This window comes from Stenella coeruleoalba (genome assembly GCF_951394435.1).
Source record: "Stenella coeruleoalba genome assembly, chromosome: 6".
Taxonomy (NCBI): Eukaryota; Metazoa; Chordata; class Mammalia; order Artiodactyla; family Delphinidae; genus Stenella; species Stenella coeruleoalba.
This window is the reverse complement of record NC_137151.1, coordinates 77765195-77784616: the sequence shown is the minus strand read 5'-3', so window position 1 is coordinate 77784616 and position 19422 is coordinate 77765195. Positions and strand designations below refer to the sequence as shown.

At 35.5% G+C, this 19422-nt stretch overlaps 1 protein-coding gene across 2 annotated transcripts in view; it reads right to left on the bottom strand.

Moving 5' to 3' along the window:
• Positions 1-8263: 8263 nt before the first annotated feature.
• The window catches only part of DNAJC10 (DnaJ heat shock protein family (Hsp40) member C10), a 62169-nt gene continuing 51010 nt past the window's right edge, over positions 8264-19422 (bottom strand). For both annotated transcript variants that reach the window (XM_079925274.1, XM_079925273.1), the window contains exons 19-24: positions 19115-19248; positions 18404-18457; positions 17981-18128; positions 14420-14539; positions 12520-12624; positions 8264-11386 (exon numbers count right to left, since the gene is read on the bottom strand). In XM_079925274.1, coding sequence (XP_079781400.1) covers positions 11375-11386; positions 12520-12624; positions 14420-14539; positions 17981-18128; positions 18404-18457; positions 19115-19248 — 573 coding nt within the window. In that variant the 3' untranslated portion in view covers positions 8264-11374. The remainder of the gene's footprint in view (positions 11387-12519; positions 12625-14419; positions 14540-17980; positions 18129-18403; positions 18458-19114; positions 19249-19422) is intronic.

Genomic DNA, 19422 nt, shown 5'->3' with positions numbered 1-19422 from the left:
ATATTTTTAAAGAAACTATGTCATCTGTCCTACAAAATTTCTCACTTTCTTGATTTCTGTTGCCTGCATATGTGTGTGTATATATATATATATATATATATATATATTTTTTTTTTTTTAAACACGTTATCTCATTTTGTCTACATAACTACCTGATGAAGTAGAAAGAAGAGATAGTTTTACCACTGAGCAAAGGAGTTGATCAGGGTACAGAGAGCTAAAGCGGTTTGTCCAAACTTGGAGTTAATAAGTAGTTGAACCAAAACTAGAATCCAGGAAACACATTTCTTAAACCAGGGCTCAGCTCTTTTTACCCAAACACTGAACCTCTTATTTCATGAATTAAAGCAGTATTAAAACACCAAATATCCTGAGGAGGCTTTGAATAAAAAAATTAAAATATTATTAGTACAGTTTAATGTTTTAATTTCTTAAAAGTAATCCATGTACACTGTTATCTAGGCAGCATTTGTCATGAATGGGAATCACTGAGCCTCAATATATGTATATATGCTTACTTGTCTACAGTAGTATATATGCCTATATGACTGTCTTAAATTTATTCTTTCGTATCATTCACATGCTTGAGTATTTCTTTGTCTTAGTTGCTATACTAGATTATAAACTTTTGGATGCAAAGTACAGTGTTAGTTTCTCTGCAGTTTCTCATAGTCAGATGTATGTGCCTGATATTCAGGGTTTTTGGTGAAAAACAAAGGCAAACTGGGCTATGTGAATTCTCATTCAGTACTGAAGTAGAAACAGCATTTTCTGAGTAATGAAATACCTTCTACGTCTCTGCTTATTTTTCACTGCCATCTACTGGTGCCTGGTGTTATTTCTGATTAAGATCTTTCGGGGGAAGTCTGTCATAGGGACTTGAATGGAGAAAAAAGAAATTATGAAGTCATAAAAATTCTTTGAGAAAGTTCCTTTCAAAGGAATAGGTGCTTTCTTGGTAAGTAAAGCTACCTTAAGTGTACAATAAAAATTACTAACTTCTAAAAATTTCCATATCTATTATAATACCCTCTAAGCATTATAAAATCTGCTAATTATAGATCATCTACAAATTTTGGGGCATAAAATGAGTATAACTTCTATAGAGTAAAATTAAAATTATATTTAAATGTAAGCAAAGAGACTGAAGGATTGCTGTAAAATAGCAAGTCAGAAATGATAAAGGGCTGAGATAATATAGTAGAGATCTGTGAAGAGCACAGAATCTAGATATAAAGATGAGGTAGATGAAATGACTGATTGATGGCTTAGGGACAATGAAGAGGGAATTATGATGACTCCAAAGTTTTAGTTGGACTCTTAGAATAACTGCCTTAACAAAGTGTAAATTCTAAGGAAGAACACATTTGAAAGAGAAATATAAGTTCAGTTTTGGACATGCTAAGTTTGATATTTGTTGATTCAATGCCCTTGGTTGCACTGTCAATTAAACATGTGTTCAGTGGTAACTAAATTTACCGTGATCACTCCACGATGTATACAAATGTCGAATCATTACGTTGTACACCTCAAAATAATAACAATAAAAGAATATAAAAAAGAAAAAAATATGAGTATAACTTCTAGCCAACAATTCTTACCACAGTTGAATTACTGGCAAATTAATTTTAACAAATTTAACAATATAGAACGATACTGCTGGTTGTTAATTAGAGTATATATTATACATACATGTGCTAGGTTCTGAAAACAGAGCAGAACATAAGAAAGCCATGGCTTTGATCCTAAGAGAAGATAATTGTAAATATTGGAGGGAGGAAGTAGAAAAATTTCTCGTTTAGGCTTTTTCTAAGTTTATGCAAAACACATCAACAAAATGAATTCTAAAAGTAACTTAATCTCTGTAGTAAAATAGGTATTTTTTTGCATTTTGAATTTATCATTATAGTTAATACAGATTAAATTAGCTTTCCTAACCCCTTATATAGTGATTTAGATTAAGGACTTTTGATATGTCATATTATTGAGTCTTGTGTTCTTTGGTGACTTGTTTTTGGGAGAGAATGAATTGCTGAGGTAGTTTTAAAAATCACAATGCAGTTGATCTAACAGTAACCTCCGTTTTTATACTAAGCCATATGAAACATTGCTATTCTAACCCTGAAAAATTTATTATATAAATACACATATCACTTTTATAAATCATTAAACATTTTTTATTCACTTGTTTAGCAACATAGGAAGTAAAAGAAACAAAATGCAGAACTAAGAAAAGAAAGGTTAGTCACTAGTTAGGGTAAGTCTAAATTTAAATTTACTCAAAAATAGAGTAATACTATTTTGATTACTGTAACTCTGAAATATAATCTTTCTCAAGATTGCTTTGGCTATTTGGGGGTCTTTTGTGGTTCTGTACAAATTTTAAGATCGTTTGTTGTAGTTTTGTGAAAAATGCCATTGGAATTTTTTTAAAATTAATTTTTGGCTGTGTTGGGCCTTTGTTGCTGTGCACGGGCTTTCTCTAGTTGCAGCAAGCAGGGGCTACTTTGTTGCAGTGTGCGGGCTTCTCATTGTGGTGGCTTCTCTTGTTGCAGAGCACGGGCTCTAGGCGTGTGGGCTTCAGTAGTTGTGGCACGTGGGCTCTAGAGTGCAGGCTCAGTAGTAGTGGCACACGGGCTTAGTTGCTCCACAGCATGTGGGATCTTCCTAGACCAGGGATCGAACCTGTGTCCCCTGCATTGGCAGGTGGATTCTTAACCACTGTGCCACCAGGGAAGTCCCCCATTGGAATTTTGATAGATGTTGCATTGAACCTACAGATTGCTTTGTGTAGTATGGACAGCTTAACAATATTCTTCCAATCCATGAGTATGGAATGTCTTTCCATTCATGTGAGTCTTTTCAATTTCTTTCATCAATGTCTTACAGTTTTTAGTGTACAGGTCTTTGACCTCCTTGGTTAAATTTATTCCTAGATATCCTTTTTGATGCAACTGTAAATGGAATTGTTTTCTTAACTTCTCTGACAGTTTATTAGTTTATAGAAATGCAACTGATTTTTGTGTATTCATTTTGTATCCTGCAACTTTACTAATTTATTAGTTCTAACAGTTTTCTGGTAGAGTCTTCAGGGTTTTCTATATATAATATCATGTCATCTGCAAGTAGAAACTGTTTTACTTCTTCCCTTCAGATTTGGATGCCATTTATTTCTACTTCTTGAGAGCTTTTATTATGAAGAGATGTTGAATTTTGTCAAATGACTTTCCAGCATATATTGAGATGATCATATGACTTTTATCTTCCATTTTTAAAATATGATTAGTAGATGATTTGCAGATGTTGAACCATCTTGCACCTCTGGAATAAATCCCACTTGATCATGCGGTTTCATCCTTGTACTGTATTTTTGAATTAGGTTTGATGATAATTTGTTGAGGATTTTTGCATCATTGTTCATTAGGGATATTGGCCTGTAATTTTCCTTTCTTATAGTTTCCTTGACTGGTCTTGGTATTGGGGTAATGCTTGCCTCCTAAAAAGAGTTTGGAAACTTCCCTCTTCTATTTTTTGGAAGAGTTTGAGAAAGGTTGCCATCTGGTCTTAGACTTTTGTTTGTTGGAAAGTTTCTGATTACTAATTCAACCTCCTTACTAGTAATGGGGCTGTTCAGATTTTCTATTTCTTTATAATTCAGTCTTGGTAGGTTGTATGTTCTAGGAATTATCCATTTCTTCTCATTTATCCAATTTAAAGTTTTGTCAATTTTATCTTTCCAAGAAACCATCTCTTAGTTTCATTGATCTTTTCTGTTTACTTTTTAGTCTCTGTTTCATTTATTTCTGCTCTGATATTTATTTCCTTTCTTCTGCTACCGTTGGGCTTTGTTTGCTCTTGCTTTTCTAGTTCCTCTAGGAGTAAAGTTAGGCTGTTTATTTGACACTTTTCTTGTTTCTTGAGGTAGGCTTTTTATTGCTGTTTGCTTCTTAGAAATGCAGCATCCCATATCTTTTGGTATTTTGTACTTCCATTTTCATTTGTCTCAAGTTATTTTTTGATTTCCCTTTTGATTTCTTCTTTGACTCATTTGCTGTTCAGGAGCATATTGTTTAATCTCTGCATATCTGAAAATTTTCCAGTCTTCCTTTTATAATTGTGTTCTAGTTTCACACCATTGTGGTCAGAGGATATGCTTGATATGATTTCAAACTTCTTAAATTAAGACTTGTTTTGTGGCCTAACATATGATCTATCCTGAATAATGTTCCATGTACATTTGAAAAGAATGTGTATTTTTCTGCTTTTGGATGAAATGTTCTGTAAATGTCTGTTAAGTCCATCTGGCCAAACGTGTTGTTTAAAAGTCCAATGATTCCTATTGATCTTCTGTCTGGAAGATCTATCCATTGATAAAAGTGGGATATTGAAGTCCTTTACTATTATTGTATTGCTGTCAATTTTTCCCTTTAAATCTGTTAATAATTACTCTATATATTTAGGTACTCCTATGTTGGGTGCATAAATATTTACAAATGTTACATTTTCTTGTTGGACTGACATCATTATTATATAATGATCTTCTCTGTCACTATTACTTGCTTTGTGCTAAAGTCTATTTTCTCTGGTATGAGTATGGCTATCCCAGCTTTCTTTCGGTTTCATCTGCATGAAATCTTTTCCTATCCCTTCACTTTGAGACTATCTGTGTCCTTAAAGCTGGAGTGAGTCTCTTGTCAGTAGCATACAGTTGGGTTTTTTTTTTTATTTTTTTATCCATCCAGCCAGTCTATGTGTTTTGATTGGAGATTAAATTCATTTACATTTAGATTATAGGTTGGTGAGGCCTTACTAATACCATCTCTTAATTGTTTTCTGGCTATTTTGTAGTTCCTTTGTTCTTCTTTTCTGTTGCCTTCATCTGTGAATTGATGATGATCTGTAATGATATGCTTTGATTCTCTTCTCTTTATCTCTTGTGACTCTACTGTAGGTTTTTGCTTTATGGTTACTATGAGACTTACATAGATAATCTTTTATATATGTCTGTTTTATGCTATAACAATTTAGCTTCAGTAACCTACAAAAACTCTACCCTTTTACTTCCCCCTCTTATATATTTGATGTTACAATTTACATGTTTTTCTTGTGTATCCATTAAGAAATTATTGTAATTCATTATTTTTGTTACTTGTGTTTTAACCTTTGAAACTAGATTTGTAAGTGATTAACTCACCAGCATTAGCGTATTCTGAATCTAATTATATATTTACCTCTACCAGTGAGATTTATATTTTCGTATGTTTTCCTGTTACTAACTAGTGTCATTTCAGTTCAGCTTAAAGAATCCCCTTTAACATTTGTTGTAAGCCATGTCTAGTGGTGATAAAGTCTTTCAGCTTTTGCTTTTCTGGAAAACTCTTCTTCAATTCTGAAGGACAGCTTTGCCAGGTAGACTATTCTTAGTTGGCAGTTTTTTGTTTCTTTCAGCATGTTGAATACACCATGCTACTCCCTCCTGGCCTGCAAAGTTTCTGCTAAAAAAATCTGCTTATAGTCTTATGAGGGTTCCCTTGTATGAAACAATTTTTTTTTTTTTCTTGCTGCTTTAAAGATTCTGTCTTTTGGGCTTCCCTGGTAGCACAGTGGTTGAGAGTCTGCCTGCCGATGCAGGGGACACGAGTTCGTGCCCCGGTGCGGGAAGATCCCACATGCCACGGAGTGGTTGGGCCCATGAGCCATGGCTGCTGAGCCTGCGCGTCCAGAGCCTGTGCTCTGAAATGGGAGAGGCCACAGCAGTGAGACACCCGCATACTGCAAAAAAAAAAAAAAGATTCTGTCTTTTGCAATTTAGTTATAACTTGTCTTAGTGTGGGTCTCTTTAGATCATCATATTTAGAACTCTGAGCTTCCTGGATCTGGGTGTCTGTGTCTTTTCCCAGGTTAGGGAAGCTTATAGCCATTATTTCTTTAAATTTTTCTGCCCTTTCTGGGACCCCTGTAATGCAAATACTGGGTTGCTTGATGGTATTCTATAAGCTATCTTTACTCTTTTTCATTCTTTCACTTTTCACTGCTCTGATTGGATGAATTCCACTGTTTTGTCTGACTTCACTGATCCTTTTTCTACTTCATTTAGTGTACTGTTGGCCCCTCTACTGAATTTTTCATTTGTTATTGTATTCTTCAGCTCTGTAATTTTTACTTGCTACATTCTTATATTTTCTGCATTGAAATTCTCACTTTGTTCATGCATCATTCTCCTGACCTCAGTGAGCATCTTTATGACTATATTTTGAAACTTTATTAGATAAATCACTACCTCCATTTCATTAAGGTCTTTTTCTGAGGTTTTATCTAGTTCTTTGTTTGGAACATAGTCCTCTGTTTCTTCATTTTCCTTGACTCTGTGTTGGTTTCTATGCATTAGGTAAAACCAGCTCTCCCAGTTTTGAAGGTCTTGTGTAGATGAACCTTATCATTTAACCATGCCCTAGCTCTTGGCTATCACATCTTTGTGATCTTCCAAGCCGACTTCTTTGTTCTTAGTGGCTCTCAGTAGTGGAGAGTGTACCAAGACCTGTCAGTGTCCCAGAGGGGATGGATCTCAGTCCCACACTTAGATGCAGGCTGATTGGAAACTATTCTCAGGCAGCAGCTTTTAAAGTATGCAAATACACCTCCTGAGGATGACTGGGAGATGGCATTTCTGTCTGCTCTCTTTGCACTGGGGCTTGTGGGGAACTGCTTGTTTGCTACAGTCCTATGGGATCCACAAGCATTGCTGGCCACCAGAACCAGGTGTTCAAGGGATGTCCCCTGGGTGGCAGCCATAATAGCTGGGGTGCCAGATGTTTGCACAAACTCCTTCTCTGGAGGTGCTGGTGATCTGGTGTGAGGCACACAAAGATGGTGCCTGCCAGCCTCCATGGTCTCTGTAGAGTAGTAATGTAGTGAGTCCCTAGGAGTGTGTTAAAGTAGAAGACTGCTGTTCAGGCTAGAGCATTTAAGATAAGCAAATAGGCCTGTTCCATGTAAAGACTGGGCAGTTTCAGTATGTTCCCTCTGTGCTAGGCCTTGGGGGATTAGCCATGGTGATTCCATACAATCCTGTTAAGGAACTGCTTCTCAGATTGCACTAGCCTTGTGGGTCTCAGGGAGACATGGCCTGCTGGCTTTCAAAGCTACATGCTTTGGGGGCCTATCTCTTGGGTCCAAGTCTTAAAAGTTGGAGCACCAGCTGTGGGGTCTGAACCTTTTGATCCTCAGGGAGAAACTGGTAGTCCTGAGTTCCCTCTTGGTCATGTCATTGTGCCAGGTGGGGTTTATGGTGAGGTAGTGTCTCAGCCTCTCCCACCCACTCCAGTGTGGGTTTTTTCTCATTCACCTGATGTGTAAGAGTTGCTCAGCTAGATTCTAGATTTCTTTCAGAGGGAATTGTTCTGTATACAGCCGTATTTTCAATTTGTCCATGGGAGGAGGTGAGTTTGGGAGTCATCTTGTACTGGAACCTATTATTTTAAAAAAAATATTTTACCTCCTCAAGATGTTTGGAATAGCAGTAGTTTACTGAAGAATTGTCTATCATTGTTAGACCAGAGGGCAGACTGATGAAGAACACATTTCTGGGTTTTCCTCTTTCCTACTGTGTCTGGTCATGAGGACCAATCTCAGGTACTGTTAAGTGTATGGTTTGTCTCAGGAGCCCTTGATGGACCAAGTTTCTCCACATGCTGGGACCCTTCTGTTGGACTTATCTTTTCTACTGATCTATTTTACTTACCCACTTTTGAATCTTAAGCAAACCCTAACTTAGAGCAGCACAGACCTTTTCGCATGATTACTAATTTTCAGGCTACTAAATAATTCACTCAAGTGACATGATAATGCAATCGAGTGGTCAAGATACCACATTCCTGGATTTAATATTGATATGGGACAGTTTGGCATCAGCCTCTGTTATTCTGGTTAGTTTCCGCTCACAAAATATATCCAGCTGCTAACAAGGGGACCGAGTGACAGTACAGTTGACCCTTGAACAATGTGTGGGTTAGGGTTGCCAACCCCCAGCACAGTTGAAAACTCATGTGTAACTTTAGAGTTGGCCCTATGTATCTGAAATTCTGCATCCATGGATTCAACCAGCCACGGATCATGTCGTACTGTAGAACCTATTCATTGAAAAAAAATCTTCATGTAAGTGGAACTGCACAGTTCAAACCTGTGGGTCATTTGTACAAGAACCTAAATGCAAATCTAGTGTTAAATATAAAAAAAAAAGACTCAAGCCAGTAAATCACTAACGTTTTTATATATGATCAGTAATACATTTATACTTAGCTTGGTGGTTGACCTAAATTTTCTTACTACTCTTACTAAAAACAAGATTATTCACCAGAAGAATTTGGGTACATTTATTTATTTTATTTTTGGCTGTGCAGCATGGCTTGTGGGGTCTTAGTTCCCTGACCAGGGATTGACCCTGGGCCACGGTAGTGAAAACACCTGGTCCTAACCACAGGCCCACCAGGGAATTCCCGTTGGGTACATTTAAAGTTTTGGTTTATATAAAGTGGTATACTACCAGAAAGGTTATTTCCTTCTCATATTCAGAATCAATTTTATCCTGCAAGTATCACTACAGAAAATTTTAAATGCATTTTAATTTAAACTTTGTACTATTTCTTAAACAGTCATGATGGACTGAATATGAGACATTTGAGTTCGTTGGTAGACCGAAGAAATTAGACTATTATACAAAAATTGTTTAAATGGCTTAGAAACACTACCTCTTCATTAAAAACTTTCTTATATAAGTATCTTTGTAAACTGTGTCCCATAGGAAACAACATAGTAATGCTTTTCTAATAACTGTACTCTTCAAAGAAAATTCCTGCTTTGAATACTGTTAGAAAACAAGGACAAATTTAAAGAAAACCTTTAAAATATTAAAGTAGTTATAGTTATTTTGAAATAGTTATTTTAAAATATTAATCATATCCTTAAAATGAAAAAGATATGAAAGACATTAAATAAAATTTGGGAAACTAGAGCAGGCAAGCATCATTAATGCCCCAAACGCACATTCCCAACAGTTTCACATAACCACATTAAACATCTAATTTTCAAGTCTCGCTGCCTGATAGAATGCACTCTGGTCTGCGAGAAATGGTGCTATGTTACCCAAGGCTAGCTGCACACAAAAATGGTGTTGCTGAGAAAAATGCCATGTTTTACCTGGCACTCTAGAGGTGCTCTACTGCACTAATGTGGCCGTTAGAACCTTTAATCCTGTCAGCATGTCAATGAGACTGACATGATTGCAGAAAATTCTGATGCATGTTACTTTTATGCTACATGTTACTTAACATGTCTCCCAGGTAGTCCTGGCTTTTGAGCTGATTCTACAGGCACATACCTAGGCCCAGTTACAGGATACATAATATTTACTATTTCATTTACTGCCTAAGATATTTCTCAACCAGTAAGTTTGGCATTCTATTTATAGGTAATAGTACAGGTATCTATAAGCTTGTTTATGGGTCCCATGTCAGAATTGTGAATTTACAGACACTAGGGAGACAGGGACTAAGCGTTGGGTTTCGTTTACTTTTGCACACTTTTGTGTCCAGCATAGCGGTACTCTCATAATTGGTACAAGTTCAGTAAATATTTACCAAAACTTCTTTAGGCATTCCATTTTGGAATTCTTGTAGAAACAAACCAATTTTGAAAATGTTCTAGGCTTTGAAAATTTAATAAATGAAAGGCACTTGCCATTACTGATCATAAGTAAAAAAGGTGGTATAAAATTAAGGTTAGAAGTGGTGACTCTTCTGTATGTGCCCACATGTGTAAAGTAGAATTTAAGATAAGAAAAGATACACAAGAAACAATATGGGTGAGAATATGAAGAATAGGGTTAGACTTGAAAATGAAAAAAAATCGATTACTTTTTGGATAAATTGCAGTTATAAATTAACCTTTATGAGGAAATTTTGGGGAATGGGGTAAAAACAAAACAAAACAAACAAAAAACCAAAATTCTCCCAACATAATAAAGCATGATTCAAATAGGTTTTTGGGAAAACTTAAGTTTTGAAAACAATCTGTTGACCTCTTTTGATCAATTGGGATTTTACCATTCCATACATTCTGAATTATAACTAAATAACTACATGTTACAATGTTTTGTTAATGTGCAAGGAAAAAAAATTTGGATTCCTTGAGCCTGAACAATTAAGAAACTAAAAGATCCCATCCTTAAATTTTTATCCTTGATTTTCTTACAAAATTAACTTCAGTTGTTAGGCCAATATTTATCTGAAAATGGCAGTCTCCAACAGTAAATAATTGGAATAAACACAGCATCATTACGAGCTTTAGGAAAACAAATCTACAAAGTTAATTTTTCCTTCTTGAATAATAAACATTGGACAAGAGTGAACAACCAAAACCACGAAGGAAAAAAGGCAAATGTAAATAAAGGATATGCATCAAAACCAAGTCCAGAAATCAAAAACAGATATTAGAAAGATGCTTCAGAAATCAATAACCATCACAGGGAAAACATTATGAAAGCAATTCAGAAAATAAATGAACACATATCTTTAAAATATAGAAATATTTGGGGTACTCTACAATGCCCAGTTAATTGCTATAAATATTTTTTTCCCCTCAGGTATATGTGGATACTATAGAAATCAATAGGATTTGTTTACTTTCTGTTATAAAATATTTTTCTCATATGTGAAAAATTAAAACCAATTCTTCAACCTTTAGAAAAGAAAATGAATCTCTTCACTATAATACAGCATGAAAATAGGGTATCTGTTTATTTTCCCACATTTTGAGTATGTTTTTTAAATGAAATACATGGTCAGATAATCAATTTCAGAGATATTTTTTAGGAGAACAGGTGACTGAAAACAAAGTTCTCTTTTCAGGCCAGCCACAAAACTTGAATTGATAAAGTACACGTTGTATAACTTAGCATGTACATAGATCATAGAGCAGGCTCATGTTTGAGCCAGCCAGCCTAAACATCTTTCTGTGGGTCAGGTCAGCAATCTGTGGCCCATGGGCTGAATGTGGCTTGTGGCCTATTTGTGTACAGCCTTGAGGCTAAGAATGGTTTTTACATTTTTTAAAGGGTTGTAAACAAAATAAAAACAGAATATGTGACAAAGAACCATCTATGGTCTACAAAGCCTAAAGTATTTACGATCTGGCCCTTTAGGGAAAAAGTCTGCAGACCCTTCATTTATATTAATGTTGTACAGAATTCAAGCAGTGCAATTACAAGTCCAAGATAATGTTCATTTAGTCCCATCCAGAACATGGTAACATTCTGAAAAGGTGGCTTCTGATGTCATCTGTCAATTTCTTTTCAATTTTTTCTTCATTTTCAACATCATTAAAGTTCATCCTACAATAATAATGTAAAAGTGATTGAATTCCTTTCTCTTTCAACATCTAATGTTAAAAAGAAGTTAAAAATAATAAACTGACCTAAGTTTTACCTTTTCAAAAATAATTACTCAATATTCTTATTTAATAGATCAGATGAAGTATACTTCACCTGTTGTAACAATGGAAAAAGGGTATCTCACAATTCTCACCTGCCCATGGCAGATAATACCAATTATAACTTTACCACACTTTCAAAGTCATATTTTGATGTGCTCTATAACTTAATTTCAGTTAGCATATTCTACTTTATGACTAATGTTTTCGATTTCAAATGTTTCACTTGAGATAAGTCACAATTTTAAAAATAAAACATCTTGAGAAAACGAACATAGCCAAAATATCAGAAAAACATTTTTGTTCACTGAAACAAAAAAAATAAAGTTTCATAACTATCTCTTTTCTATCTTTTAGGTTTGGATAAAACATAATTCTTGAGGTAGCTTGTAAAGCTTCCTATACCAGGGTCTGTAGTTCTAACATGGATATAAAGCTAGACATCTCTAGCCCTCTTCAGAGGCTGTGCTGTTCTTGCGTCTTTTCACATTATAGGGAAAGAATCCAAGAAACCTCACGTGTGACTGTATTAAATTCCATTCAGAAAGCACTCTAGCATTTGTAAACTCTCTGGTCTGTTTCTAAATATGTCCCAGAATGATACTGATTTAAAAAAGGAAAACATGAATAGCCCTCTGAAGAATAGCAGGAAAGAGGCTGCAATGCTTCTTGATAAATAATTCAAGGGTGGGGGGCAAGATGAATACAGGTTTTAATACATCCTGACTATACCAAGAACAAAAGAAAACTTGCTCTCCAAAGTGTTATGAGGCTCAAATCAATGCTTTTACATTTGAACAAATTTTAATAACTTATGACCATAGTCACTATTTTTCTGTTAAATGGTTTTACTTGTCCCAATTTCTAAGCATTTAAGTGTCCAGAGGCTAAATTTGTCATACTTTCCAAAGAAGAAATTTCTAACTACTTATTAATTTTTGAAGCTTCATTTTACTGTTTACTGATACATATACTATATAGTAAGAATAAATTCAAATACTGTTTGCCAGAGTCAGCTCTAGATTTAGTCCTTACCTTATTTCTCTTTCCATGATTTTGGAGGTTTTCCAATTTTTCATATATTAAGGTAGTAATCTCTTTTGCATCTCTGGAATCTATTTCCTCTCCCCAAGTATTTCTCTACAATTGAAAACATTCTTCTTATAAGCTTTTAAGTATCTAATCAAAACATGACATTTCCATCTAAGAAACTTGATTAACTATTCCTTAAAGTTCCAAGTGTTTAAAACTTCAATTTCTTCAAGGAAATGCTGCTGCAAAAGCAGTTAACCAATAATTTACCTGAAATAAATACTAACAATACTTTTATGGAAACATGTAAATTAATACCTTGATTAAAATAATTGCTAACTCCAAATGCCTCAAAACGTCTAAATTGTTTAAGATGTCCCCAGAGGACTCAAAACATTCTAATCTAAAGTCACTGGCATAGACAAAACCTTGACCAACTGCAACAGTGCAAAGCAATGTATATTTCCTGGTTCTCATCTGCCCACAGCAGGAAGGTGGCTAAAACGCAGGGGAGAAGACAGGTCAATACATCCAGGCCCACTTATTTTGGATCTGGAGCCACCTGTTTCCTTCTTCCTGGTGGGAACTCCAAACTGTATGCTAGGATTTTGTTTCTGTGTATAGCTGCTCACCTGGTTTGAATTTCTCACTTCAATCACCATTCTGCTTTGGCCTTCTCTGCTGGACTTCTGGATTCTACCCCTGCCTTTCTGTTTGGACAGGGATATTTTGGGTTCTAATCTTATCCTCTGGACACACGGTAACATCATGTTTTCAAACAGCTCCCTGTATGGCCTGGTTAATTCTGTGACTGCTCATTATACTGATACTTCCCTAACATCATTCTACCTGAATAAGACGCCTATATATGTCACCTAATTCTCAAGTGTTCTGAGAATTGGGAAGCTAGTGATTCCAAAGGAATTAAGATTCAGGCTCTGGTATAAAGCTCCTTTACTATCACTGAGTTCTGCTTACCCCAGACTGTTCTTAAGACAGAGGTAGCTTCCTCATAAACCAAAATCCTTCACTGAAAAATCTAGATGTCTGACAAATCTACATTTCTGAAATTCATCATCTTATTTCTTTAGCTCTATTTCAAAATGTATTATAATCACAAGTAAATAACACAAGCTCTTAATCTGATATTCTCAAAAAGTATCCATTACAACATTTGAAATTATTCATTTCAATGTTTTACAAGAAAACATGAATGCATGGCAGATATTTATTTTTATCACAGTTCTATTGTCAAAAATGTCTTGTTTTACTTGGGAAGACAGCAAAGGTCATGAGTCCTAGCAATTATACTGGCTGAAAGATATACGCTTTTGTATCAATGACCATAGAGACCCACTGGTAAATGCCAAATTTTCTTGTTAAAAAAAAAAAAAAGCATATTGTCAGTGGCCCAAAAAAGAAATTATGAATGAACCATGGAACCCTAACTTTTATTTTATAGTCTAAACCATTAATAAGTATTCCTCAAGATAAATGCTCAGGTACTAAGGCTATTTTGCAAGTATTATGACAGTATTCTCTTAATTTTCTCTCTTTCCTAGAAAAACTAATTATAAAGATAATATATGTTAATTCTATAAAAGTAGGAAATACAAAACTTCACAGAAAATAATTACCTTGAATTATACCACCCACAGAAAACTACTATTAGTATTTTGGTGTGTCTATTTAGTAGTTCCCCGTTCAGGAGTATAAAAATTTTAAGGCAATGGAGATCATATCAACTGTGAGGCAGAAAAATCTTTTAAAATCACTTGGTGTGTATGTGAAAAGAAGCTTGTTTCAGTGACATGCAGTGAAATTAAAAATGACAAAGGGAAAGAAACTAGAAAAAAGCGTTACCTGCTAAAGGAAAGGCACACAGAAGAAGGCATGTACATACCTTTGCCCTTTCATAGGGATAAAATTTAACAGTTGGATAGGCTCTGATACCAGCTTTCTGGCAGGTTTGAGCATAAGCTTGACAGTCTACTTTTCCAGCTTTCACTTTTCCTTTAATCATCTAAAAAGAGAAAAATATGCTTTGCTATTCTCTTTGGCATATACTATTCTGGCAACCACAAAGCAATATGATACTAAAAATTTTAAATATATATAAATCTAAGGATTTGTTACTTAAAAAAAAAGTAGTTTTAATCATTTCCATTCAAACAAGATTGCTTCCAAATTTTTACTAGCTCTGAACTCTTATTTACCTAGCACAGCCCCGCCAACAGCAAATAAACTCTCCTTTGCCTTATCAAGAAAATTGAGAAGCTTTATCCTGAACTACTTCTTCGCCTCCCTCCTGTTACCCACAATGTGTCTGTCACACCACAAACATCTCAGATTCTGTCCTCCACCTCCCTCAGATCTCTGGTCTCATCTGCTGAGGCAGCACTCTTCCTCCTGTGGAAGGCTGACTATGTCTACATTCTCTGGTCCCTCTCTCTCGGAGCTCTTTCTCACTCTGCAGTATATACACGTATGACCAAAAAGAATTCCTTCCTTAATTGCACTGGTTCCTCTAGTTACCACCTGCTTCTTTCTTTCTCTTTTTGAGCAGTTTATTCTTTGACCACTTCCTCATCATCTACTTATTATCAACACATTTTAGCTAGCTTCTGTTCTTACTGCTCCCTTCACTGAAACCACGAGAAGTTCACCAATGACTTCTATTTGGCCAAACTGAATGGACAATTTTCAGTCGTCTTAATGGGTATCTGTCACTACTGACCACACCTTTCTTTCCTGTTTTCTTTCCTGGCTTATCACTATTCTCTTGGCTACTCTACTCCTCTGGCTATTCTTCCTCATTTCTAGCATGGGGACCTCCTCCTACACCCGCCCCTCAAATTAAAAAGTCCAATCACAGATCCATCTCTCATCAACAATTTTTTTCACTGTGAAAAATCTCCCAGGGAGATTTTATATACCTATATGCTGCTGAACCCTATTATTCCCCCTTGATTTCAGTCAACTATGTACTGGCCTGTTTCACTTAAATAAGCACCTTAAACATAACATTTCTAAAATGAATCCTTTCACATTAACCCACTACTCCTTCTGTCCAACTAGTCACTCAGTTCAGGGCAGAAACTAGGGCCATCCTAGACTCCTTTTCCTACTGTACTTATCACAGACAAATACTAAATTCTAGTCATTCTTATATCTCTCTCACACTTGTTCCATTCTTTCTATCACCACAGCCATAATCCTGTTTCAGGTTATCACCTCTCACTTCAGGACAATTAAAATATCTTTGCTACCTCTAATTTTGTCCCCAAGGCTGGGGTACTCAACAGGTAGACTAACTTGTGCTACGGCACCAGCAAAAATGCATGCAGAAGCATGTATGCGCGTGCGTGCGCGTGCACACACACACACACACACTCTCATAGGGAAGGTCAGAAAAATCCAGTTGACTTGTACTTTAGGTTACAGAAGGACACCATATTGTTTTTGGTGCTCTGATCTTTCTCTGATCTTGATGGCTCATGTTCAGTCCATTCAATGTGATCCTTCTAGAATATAAAATGGATCCTGACATATCCAACAGTTCTCTTCCAATGCTTATATAGAATACATTCTGAACAGTATGAGAACAGTGAGGAAGAGTGTACAATGTGAGTAGTGTAGGCAAGCAGACCAAGCCATCTCCTTCTTGCCTATTTAAGAGCCTCAGTTTTTGCCACTCCCCTTGTCTTTATCTTGTGGTAATCCTGGACCAACAGTGGAGAAGCCTTAACATGCTCCACTGTCTTGTGTCCCTGTATCTTTGCAAATTCTGTCTTCTCTGTTTAGAGTACTCTCTAGCCAACCCTTTCAAAGTGCCACACTCCTAGTTATGTTGTAATTCTCATCTCAAATACTAACTTTTCTGTCCTCCTGGCATGACTCTGACCTTCTTCTTCCCATACTTTTGTTTCACTCTAATTTCACTATAGTAATGATCCTCTTGATTTATATATATTAATTTGCATTTTATATCCCCACTAGACTAAAATCTTGTTAAAGACATGGAATTTTTGTCTTTCCATTTTTTTAGCCCTAATATTTGGCATAATGCTACTTGGTGCTTAGGATTTGCTGAATGACCTTTTTAATAATTTTCTGCTATATGCAAGATGTTGCTGCATTACAAAATATATAATTAAGTTTTTAAGGGATAAGGGAATAAAACATTTTTGTTAGACTTATTGGAGAAAAAGGAAGCATAAGAGGAAAAGAAGATATAAGTAGAAAAAAATGAATAACCTCTTACTTCAAAGACCAGTCAATAACTAAAACAATGTTTTACGGCTCCATAGGGCTTTTGAAATCCTTTTGCTAAAAAATTCCCCTGGCTTGGGATGTTCAGGTTTTGTTTTAGACTGGTGGAACTGGTACTGACTTTCTCATTCTAATGAATATTTCATAGCCAAAGGCAAAGTTCCTTGAGTATAGAGGTGAGGAAGCTATCAGTCTGGATGAGGCCACTAACTGGACTGTTATGACAGAAACACCAAAACAGACTGCATTTAGTTTAATTTTATAAGCGTTTACTGAGTTAAGACAGAGGGGATATACAGATAGATAAGACACGTATCTTGCCCTCACAAAGCTCATAGTTTTATAGAGGAGAAAGATATCTTAATATATAGTTAACACGCATTGTATAAGCACACTGATGGAGTACCTGATATCCAGGTGACACTGCTTAAGTGGGAAGGTTAGAGAATACATAATGCCATTGGAGCTGGGTTTTGTACGATAGGGAGAAAAAAAATCTAGATGACCAAGGTAAGGAAAAGGCATTTTAGAGAGGAAAGAGCATGTACATAAGGGTACTTGTTCAGAGAACCCGGAGTACTTTGTAGTGCCTGGAGTGTAAGGTGTGAGGTCAGGGAGAGAGATAAAGCTGAAGAGGTCAGAAGAGTCACATCAGAGATTTGTAGTCAAGGATGCAGGGCAAGTAATGTGGTTAACAGGAAGCCAGAGCAGGCGATATTTCAGAAAGATCATCAGGGTGGAACTGAAGAAGGTAGACTGGTAATATGAGACTTGTTAAGAGGCACATATGATTGAGTCTAGATGAGAGATGATGAAGGCTTGAACAAAAGGCTAGCGGAGGAGATGATAGGAGATGACAGATTTGAAGGGCATTTAGGAGATAGAACTGATAGGATCTAGTGACTGCCTGGATGGCAGCAGAGTAATGGTGATGGGAAGAAAATAAGCAACAAGCAGAAGTGAGGTTTCTGGCTATTTTGGTTAAGAAGACAATGTCAACCAAGATAAGGATGTTAGTTTAATAAGGAAGGAAGAAATCTACTGCAAAGATTATAATCACAGAAATGGAACAGAGTTTTTTAAATTCAAGGAAACTTTTAAGAAATAAAATTATATTTACTATGTCTTATCTACTTATTAAAACATGCCAGTGACCACAACTTATTTAAGTAGCTAGACATGACGTACTTACCCTAGCCAAGAGCTCAAACTCTGGAGCAAAGTTTTGGCAAGGTCCACACCAAGGAGCATAGAAATCAACCACCCAATGGTTTTTCCCTTGTAAAACTTTTTCATTGAAAGTCTGAGGCGTTAGATCTATAGATGCTTGAGGTAAAAATCTGTGACAAGGGATGAAAATTACTTTTCATTATACAAAACAAAAGCAAACATCTAAAATAGAATATTGCAAATCTTTCTAAGTTAAATGACTTCAAAGAATGACAGTGTAATAATGTAATAAAGCACAACCTTATCTTGGTAAATTATAATTCTTTACTAAGTACTTTAAAATGCTCGAACCTTAAACAACTCAGTAAATTTAGCTACAGACATAAGAGGAAGGTAAATAGCATTGAATATAATTTATACAGTGATACATATTTTAATTACTCACCCTAGACCCCAGATTCTTAGGGAATAAGCATCCCTATTCCAACCATTGTAACTACTGAAAGAAGAAAAAATACATAAGTTGTAGACAGTTATTTTCTATTACTGGACATGTTCAGAAAACAATCTCTTTGTAGCAATTTAAAAGATAAGTTTAGTTGACTGACTTCATCTAGCATCTCTTTTCTCAGATATACCTAGCTGCAAATACTGCTTACATGGCTTTCCAAATATACTTTTCTCTAGTCTCGATGTCTTTTTGTACTCTAGACAGACCTGAATGTTTAGCCGCCTGCTGGACATCTCCTATAGATCTGTGGTAATGGCAAAACTCAAAATCTCCAGGGCTTTACTTTCTGAACCTTTATTCCAGTTATTACTGTCTATCAAATTCCTACCCACTTTTTAAGACCCATGAGGACTAGTGGAAATAATGTGAGCAAAAACCCTCTGGTAGAATACCTGAAACCAAATAGGGGCTTAATAAGTGTTCTTCCTCTCCTCATTTTCTTTACAAGATTGTCACCTTCATGATCAGTGGGACTATTCAATTCACTTTTCATCTTGTAAATTTCTCATTAGCACACTATCTTAAACATGGTGGGCTCCCAAAAATACTGGTGGTTTAACTTTTATTTAGTTAGGATAACTTTTAAATTTTAACTGTATAAATAAATGATTATATAAACATCTTCAAATTTTAGAGAACACTTACTGATATTGATAAGCTTTATTTGATTTTGGGGGAAAAAATCTTATCTCAGGGTATCTCCGAACATTTTCTTGGGAACAAAAAGAATGATATTGTTGGCAGTTTATACTGCCCACATTGATCAGTCCAGTTAATGTCTATAAAAGAAAAAAAGATCAAAGTAATTAGAATAAAATTACTATAACTATTTTATATATGTTTACAATAGAGAAATAGTCACTGTGAAATGATTACTATATTATTTATCAGTGATTTTCACCAAAAAAAATGGGTAAGGGCTTAAAACATAACAGAACATTTATAGTAATGCA